Genomic DNA, 8,694 nt, shown 5'->3' with positions numbered 1-8,694 from the left:
GAGCAGGTGCGGTGGGGGAGAGGTGGGGGAGAGGAGGGTAGGGAAGAGGGGCTGCGTGGGGGGAAGGGAGCGAGGTAGAGTGTAGAGGGAATGGGGCGGTGAGGAAGAGAGCCAGACAGAGGGGGAGGGATACGGTGGGGGAGAGACAAGGGGCAGTCCCGGCGGGGGTCTGGGGGCGGGGGAGACGGGAGGACCCGCAGAGGCGCGGGGAGCGGGAGGCGGGAGGCGGGGCCCGGGCCGAGGCCGGAGGGGGGGCCGACAGCGCCCCCTGCCGCCTGGCCCGCCCCGCTGGCTCAGTTCCGCCTGGCTGCGAGCAAAGTTTCCCAAGCTGGCCCAGAGCAGCTGCTGCTCTCCCCTGCCTTTGTTTTCCCCTCTCAGGATGGAAAATGAATTTCGAGCATCGCTGCCGAGCCTGCCAAGTAATTGGAAAGCATGTCGAACACTGTGTCTGGTGGCTCAGCGGAGGTCTCCGGGTCGGCCCCCGCCGTCCCAGGCCGCCAGGTAGAGGAGAGGATGGGGGAGAGGGCATGGGCACGGGTGGCAGAGCACCTGGGGAGGGAAGTAAACAGAAGCAGAGCCAGTCCCCGAGGTGCGGGGCCTGCCTTTAGCATCCCCCGGTCAGTCGAGCAGAAGTCAGCCCAGGCCCCACTCGGCCCTCCAGACTGTGTGCCCTCCCCTCTTCACACCTGCAGCCACACCCTGGTGTTCAGCCTCAGGAGTCGGAAGGAGGTGCCGGCAGGAGGCTGGAGCCCGGTTCCTCTGTGAAAAGGAAAACCGCCGGCGTCACGTGGAGTCCTCAAACCCAGGCTCCCTGCAGTTCAACCTCCCCCAGAAATGGTGTCCTAATCAGTCAGGAATTTCCCTGGCAGTGCCACTGAGGTAATCTGCTACCTGGACACTCTGCAGCGCCCAACCCCACTCCCACCACCCCCACCCCTCGCCCAAAGAGGAGGCAATCTGCATGATAGAAGCCCCTGTTCTTAAGAGGAGCAATCCTTTTCTTTTGTTAATAACTTCCTTGACTCACCCCCCTTTCCAATAAAAACCTTCCATTTGTACAACTCCTCAGAAGATCCCCTCTATTAGCTAGATGGTCTGCTGCCCGGTAGTTTGATGAAGACAATTAAGTCTTCTAATTAACTAGGTTGAATTGTTTTTTAACACCTCCCTGCTGTCTGCACTCCTCCTCCCCAAGCCCTCCCGCTGTCTGCTCTGGGGTAGCCCACTTGCCAGGCATCCTCTCCTGGGTTTGCCCTCTGTCCTGCACCCTTGGCTCTGCCAGACCAGCCCACCCCAATTCATTTTCTGGTTTGGCTGGGTGCCTTCCATTCTCCTCTGGGGATGGACCAGAGCTCCATCCCGCCTCTCAGTGGACAATGGCTGTGTCTTCCTCCAGCAATCCCCTACGTCTGGTGCTGATCCTTACATCATGTGGCTCCTAAGTCCCCTACATGTGCCTCACTCTGCAGTGACAGAGTCAGGAAACTCTGGTTCCTACCCCCTAGTGTCCCAAGGCTATCTTCTTTGAGAGAGATATGACTGGGTTTGTGTCACTGTCTCTGTCTAGAATCAGCAACTTCCCCATTACGTCTTGACACACACCTGATAAGAAGAAGCCAACATTCCCACCACCACTACCACTACCACCAGCACCACCAGACAAGACTTCTACAAGCATCAGCCTGGACCAGCCCCCCACCCACCAACCCACCCCCATCTCCCATGCCCTCCCCTCACAGAAAGATCCATGACCCACAAAGCCTTTATTAGCTCTTTCAGCTCCATTTAACTACACAAATGGCTTGGTCACAGCTGACTGATCCCAAATTTGCCAGTGATTTTCTTTTAATTTACCATGGCTCAGTCCCCCTGTAATACAGGTAGAGGAGGCATATTTGTTCCCAAACTCCCCTCCTGGGGTTAATCATGCACAGAACAAAACTCCATTTGAGCCACTTAATGATTTCATTTCCACCCTAGGTTTGAAGGAGCTGCGGCTATAATACTAATGTAGGTCCCTCTCTCCCCAAACTCCAGATGTTTGTGTGTGAGAGAACAAACCGGTGGGGGCCTGTGAGCTCCTTAACCATTACCTCCCAAGTCAGAGCCCAACACTGTAGGGCTCCCTTTCTTTCTGAGTGCAGTGGGCTCCCCCTCTTCCAAGTGCCTGGAAACCTCTGCACATCTGTCTCCTGAGAAGCCTTGCCTAGCCAGCATTGCAGGGTTGGCTCAGCTCCCCTGGGGTCCTGCAGCCAGGTTTCATGGGCTTACTTTGCACTCTCCTGTAGGATCCCTACCTGTGCACTTCTCAACCTCCTGGCCTGCTATTCTCCCCCACTGTATCCCGATTTCTAAACATTGAGGCCCAGACTCAACCCCCTGAACATTCGACCTTCCTATGTGGGTATTCTCTTTCCCTGGAAGACCCCCTCCATTGCTGCCACAGGCTGGCAAACCTCTGCTTCAATGTCCCCGCTGCTGGGAAGTCAGCACCTTTCCTCTCAAGCAGGGAAAATCACTCCCTCTTCTGCACTACCATACATATACGCTTTCTGTTTGTTTACACACATTAAAAATGTGTTTGCATGTCAGCCCCTCCACCACTCTGAGCTCCCTGAGGGTATGACAGAATATTCATCTGGGTATGCCCATACTCTAGTCAGCGCTGGATGTAAACACTCAATAACTTTTATTTGAATGAATAGCCCCTCTGTAGTTCATGTATGTGGATGCGAACTGTATTCATCATTAAACTAAGATACTCAAAGGCCTTCCATCTGTTTAGGCTTCCTGACTGGTGCTAAAATTTAAATCCCGCCCTGCAATCGCTGCCTGACTCCACTCGTTTGCCTTCAGAAAATGATTTTTGTGTGGAAATGGCGCCATCTGGTGGTTTCTGGCAAAACAGCGTCTCAGCTGGGTAACGAAGATTGTGGGGAAGCTCTGGCCAGATGCATGCTACTCCTTGCCTCTTGAGAACTAGAGTGAGGGCTTGGTAAAGTAAGGTCACATCTACAACTGCTGAGGAAAGGGTTCTTACTTCTCTACCTCTTTTCCTGCAAGTGTACTCCCAAGAAGGACAGGCTCTTCCTTGCCACCAGGGGCCCCTTTTCTACCAAGACTCCCACCTGCTAGCCCAGTCCTGTCTGTCCTGCTTGACATCACCGCTGTGATATCCTACAGAGACCTAAATCATTACCCAAACCAAACTCCTCTCCCCCAGCTGAGACCTCCCTGTCTAAGCAAATGGCAGCTCGTGTCCAGCTGCCCAGGACCTTTCTTCTCCCCCATTCTCCAGCTGCCACACACCACCAAGTCACATTTGTCCTGTCTCAAATCCTTTGGTTTCTCTGTCCCCTCACCTTCCCAAGAGTCCCCTCCTGGGGTCCCTGCTTCCACTCTGTGCCACAGCCCACCTCCACATGTGTGATCCTCTTCTGTCCCCAACATTCCTGCCCTTTCCCTCTCTGCTCCGTCAAGGCTCCCAGCCCACATGACCTGGCCCTGGCCCCCTTTCAACAGCCTCCTCTGTGGCCTTTCTTCCTCCTGCTCCCATCCAGCCAGAGTGGCCTTTTTGCATCATGCTCCTCTCCTCATTCCACAGCCCTCCTACTTGCCTCTGCTCAGGGCTGTGCCCCTGTCCCCTAGCTGGTTGACTCCTACCTGCATCCTTCCTCCCCTACCTCCCACCCTGGAGAGGGAAACTGCAGGTACTCCTGACCTCAGGGAATAATGCATCGGGGTGGGTAAGAACCTACTTAGCTCCACCTGGCACACAGTAGGTGCTCAGTCCACGCTGGTTGTTGTTCTAGCAGACACTCAATGAAGACTTGAATAAGACTTCCATTTTCTGGTCTGATATGTAAAGAGCTTGGAAGTTTCACTCCCATTTTTACAATTAGAAAAAAAGCCAAACAAACCAAAAACCAACAATACTACCTAGATCCATGAGAGAATTTAGGTCATAGGGCAAAACACTGATCTGAGAATCAGAGAGACAGACAGGTTATTATGGAGAATCACAACTTTGCAGACACACAAACTTTGAGGAAATAGCACCAGAGTAGGGAAGCTTAAATATAATTGAGAATTGCTGGTGGCTGAATGTGGACAAGCTTGAGATTAAACAAGTCCAGAGGCCCCAGTGTTAGAAGGCTCCCAACTTCCTGAATTTTGCCCCCAAGAGCCACATTAGGTTTTCACAGTGAAGATCAAGGAACCCCACCCTCCTGCCCACTTCAGCAAGGGGAGAGGAAAATAGCCATTTTGAAATAAATCCAGAGATGGAGCACCTGGGTGGCTCAGTGGGTTAAAGCCTCTGCCTTTGGCTCAGGTCATGATCCCAGGGTCCTGGGATCGAGCCTCACATCGGGCTCTCTGCTCAGCAGGGAGCCTGCTTCCTCTCTCTCTGCCTGCCTCTCTGCCTACTTGTGATCCCTGTCAAAAAAAAAAATTTTTTTTTAAATAAAGAAAAAAAGAGAAATATATCCAGAGCAATTGGTTCTCCCTAACAAAGGCCTGCCCTCAAGACAGACTGCTATTTCAGAGCCTACCTAACCTGAGGGAAGGAAAACATTCCATTCTGGCCCCCTTTGACTTTCCTGTCTCCCCCAAAGTAGGGGCAGTGAAGGGGGAAAAGGCAAGGGGGACACAGGCCGAGGACACAGGCTCACTAAGAGACTGGGGCCTGATCAGAAGACCCTCCACTCTCCCCTCAGGCCCCACCACCACAGGGATTTCAGCTGGAAGAAGTAAAAGCCTCGGACCCTGTTTAAGAAGGAACGTCTAGGGAAACCTAAAGGCAACAAGGGAGACGAAAACAAGAGCACAATAAAAAAATGTTAATCTCTGAAACTATTGCTGCTGGGGAGAGTAAATACAGCCTAACTCCTAACCAGAGAAATATAAAACCTCACACTCTCTACCTCCACTCCTCTACCTCCTGCAGCATTACCTGGCTTTCAACGAAACATGACGCTGTATGACACAAGGTAAAAATACAGTCTGAAGAGACAAGGCGAGCATCAGAACCACACTCAGATAAGGCAGAGATGTTGGAATTGTCAGACTGGGAATTTAAAACTGTAATAAATAATATACAAAGAGATCGAATAGAAATAGTGAGTGACACACAAGAATAGATAGACTATGTCTGCAGAGAGAATGGAAACCTTATGAAAAAGTGAACAAGAGATCCCAGGAATAAGAAGTCTGTCACAGAAATGAAGAATGACTTTGATGGACTCATCTGTAGCCTGCCTAGACACAACCAGGGAAAGAATCAGTGAGTTTGAAAAAAAGGTCCATAGTAAGTTCCCTGACTGAAAAGCAAAAAACAAAAGAAAATAGAAAAAAATATGGAACAGAGTATCTTAAACCTGTGTGGCAATTACAAAAGAGGTAACATACGCATAATGAGAATACCAGGAGAAAAACGAAGGGAACAGAAAAAATATATATATTCAAAGTAATAGTAGTTGAGAATTTTGCAATGGTGGGTCCCATAAAACAGATCCAGGAAACTCAGAAAACTAAGCAGGGTGAATACCCAAAACTCTACACCTAGGCATAGCATATTCAAACTGCAGAAAATCAGACACAGAACAAATCTTAAAAGCCAGAAACAGAAAAAAAATCTACCTGAGGAGGAGTGAGGATAAAAATTACGTGACTTCCCTTCAGAAACTATGCAAGCCAGAAGAGTGTGGGGCACATAACGTGTCAAAGGAAAAAAAACCTAGAATTTTATGTCCTTCAAAATTGTCCTTCAAGAGTGAGTAGAAATACTTTCTCAGCCAGAAATCAAATGAAAAGGTCTCCTCAAATGAAAGTTCTTCAGAGAGGGAAAAGAATATAGGTCAGAAACTTGGATCTGTAGGGACACCGGGTGGCTCAGTGGGTTAAGCATCTGCCTTCAGTTCAGGTCATGATCCCAGGGTCCTGAGATCAAGTCCCTCATCCAGGTCCCTGCTCAGTGGGGAGCCTGCTTCTCCCTCTACCTGTCACTCCCCCTCCTAGTGCCCACTCTCTTTCTTTCTCTGACAGATAAATAAAACCTTAAAAAAAAAAAAAGAAAGAAAGAAAGCTTGGATCTACATAAAGACAGGAAGCAAGCTAGAAAAGAAATAAAGATAAAATAAATACTCGAGTGAAACAAACAAACCACACCTTCCCCAGTAAGTCTTCCTGTCTCGGCCTCGTCCAACACCCCTTCTAGTGTTCCAGGAGCACCCAGCATGGCCTACTGACACAGTTCTATGCTGGCTTGGTGTCTCTCTCCCCAAAAGCCGTGTGTCCCTCATCTATGTGTCCCCAGAGCCAAGTCCATGAGTAGAAAGCATTCACACTGGAGGCCAGGACAGTGATTAAATAGCTTGTCTCTTTATTAACAGTTCAGCGGGAAGATTCCAGTGGTGCCACTGTCACAAGGAAGGAGGGCTCGGCCGCCAGATCCTCTCTGTCCAGGTGTGGTCACTCCTCTGGTCAAGGGGTGATAGACGTTCTTTTGACAAAGGCTGTTCCTTGACCCTGAAGGACATGAACCTAGGAAGCAGAGGAATGTCCAGGGGCCATGTCACAGAAATGCAGGATGGCTAAAGGGCTTGATGATCACACCTTCCCGACTTTCCTAGAGCTGCGTTAGACCAGAAAACCCACAGCAGGAAAGGATGGTGGTGCACCAGACAGACCTGGATCTGCTTCCTCAAACTTCAGAAGACCATGCAAGCACCCTGATTCCTCATGTGTTTAATATTAGGAAACAGTTGACATGGCACATCATGTCATTTACGAAGTGTTGATAGCCATTTTCCTCAGGACACTGTTCTGAAGTCTGATGAAATCAAGGCACAGAGGCATAACTCAACTCGCCCAGGATGGAGCTGGACTGAAAGACAGTGTCCATTCCTAAGGCTTGGCCTAACTGCTGCCATCTGTATAATGGGCATGAACAATGCCTTCCTCTTAAGGTTCTTTTTTTTTTTTTTTTTTAAGATTTTATTTATTTATTTGACAGACAGAGATCACAAGTAGGCAGAGAGAGGAGGAAGCAGGCGCCTCGCCGAGCAGAGAGCCCGATGTGGGGCTTGATCCCAGGACCCTGGGGATCATGACCTGAGCTGAAGGCAGAGGCTTTAACCCACTGAGCCACCCAGGCGCCCCTTCTCTTAAGTTTCTTTTGGATCAGATGAAAAATCTTGACAATGCTTTATGCTAAAGCTGGGATATAGTAAGTGTTCCATAAATGCCAGCACAATATCTCCACGGCCTTCCTTTAAGCCTGTCGGGAGTTGGCTGGGTCTAAAACACTCCTTCAGCCCCCTGTGACTGCCAATTCAGTCCTCACCCCCTGGAAAAGTGCAGTAACGTTTTCCTGAATGAATGGCCTCTGTAGTACATCCGTGTCATTGGCCTTCTACCTCCCAGAGCCACATAAATGGCTACTTGTGACCACTGGTTCCCAGGACAGGTCAAGAAGTCACAGGAGCTAATGTCAAGGCCCTAATGGGTGGCAGGGCCAAAATCTATGTGCCCTCACTCCTGACCGCAGTGCTCTGTGATCTTGGGGTTCAATGTGGGGTCAGTAGACCTATAGCAGCAATGCCTGGGAGTGTTAGAAATGCAGAGCAGCAGGCCCCCCACAACCTACTAACACAAGATCCCCAGGAGGTCCCTGGCCTGTGTGTAATTGAGAAGCACTCACTGTGACACCACAGCTAAAAGAGTCAGGCCAATCTGAGCTTGACTTAGAGTCCTTCCAGAAATTTAAGAGAGGCACTGCAGGACCCTGAGGCAGCTGCCCTATCCCCCACTCTCCCTGGCCCCAAGTATAGGCCCCCTCACCAAAGAAAAGGCTAAACCTTATGATCAAGCTCCCACCCCAGTGTCCTGTCTCACACCCAACACATCTGTCTCTTCTGCCCAGCTCCCCACTGGTCGGCCCTCTCACCTGTAGCTCTCAGCATTCTGCATAGGAACTTCTGCTGTGAATATCCTGAGATGATTCATCTGTAAGGCTGCATATGCTGCAGGGATAGAGAAGAGGAGCAAGGCAGATGGGATGGCAAAGCCTGCCCAGCTTTGGTATGGATCTGGGGTGCCTGGGCAGCCATTGCCCCATTCAGGCCCTGGAGCAGAGTCCTACGAAGCGCTCCACACATGATCAGGGAACCTGCAGAAGAGAGACCTCCCCACTCCGCCGCCCTCCGCCACCCGACCCTATTAGGTGTACGAATCAGATAATCTCCCACAGCTTACCTTCGTCTCACCTGCTCTATTCGTTCTCGCACAATGTCAGTCCTCGCCTCACTTGGCACTTGGAAGATACGGGTATGGCTGCAAAACACCATTTAGACATTGGGGTTCCTGAGTTTCTCTTTCACTAGGCATAGTGAATGGGTTGGAATCCTACAAACGATAGTTCTGACCCTGTCGCCATGAACTCTTGAGCTGGTCCTTCACTCCTCTTGCATGAGGCACACAAAGGTTTTTGTTTTGTTTTGTTTTTTACTATCAGTACCCCTGAGCCACCCAGTAATCCTGGGCTGGCAGCAAATGGTCCGAAGAAGAGTTGAAGAAACAGAGAGGTTGGGGAGGAGTCAAGATGGCGGAGAAGTAGCAAGCTGAGACTGCTTCAGCTAGCCGGAGATCAGCTAGATAGCTTATCTAAAGATTGCAAACACCTGAAAACCCATC

The 8,694-nt window shown here is 50.3% G+C and overlaps 1 protein-coding gene across 1 annotated transcript in view; it reads right to left on the bottom strand.

Moving 5' to 3' along the window:
* Positions 1 to 374: 374 nt before the first annotated feature.
* SPATA19 (spermatogenesis associated 19) overlaps positions 375 to 8,694 on the bottom strand; it is a 16,793-nt gene continuing 8,473 nt past the window's right edge. Inside the window, exons 5-6 of the mRNA XM_059402532.1 lie at positions 8,257 to 8,334; positions 375 to 549 (exon numbers count right to left, since the gene is read on the bottom strand). Coding sequence (XP_059258515.1) covers positions 375 to 549; positions 8,257 to 8,334 — 253 coding nt within the window. The remainder of the gene's footprint in view (positions 550 to 8,256; positions 8,335 to 8,694) is intronic.

Source organism: Mustela nigripes, chromosome 1 (genome assembly GCF_022355385.1).
Source record: "Mustela nigripes isolate SB6536 chromosome 1, MUSNIG.SB6536, whole genome shotgun sequence".
NCBI classification, from domain to species: domain Eukaryota; kingdom Metazoa; phylum Chordata; class Mammalia; order Carnivora; family Mustelidae; genus Mustela; species Mustela nigripes.
The sequence above is the reverse complement of the archived record's forward strand: the minus strand, read 5'-3'. Positions and strand labels throughout refer to the sequence as shown.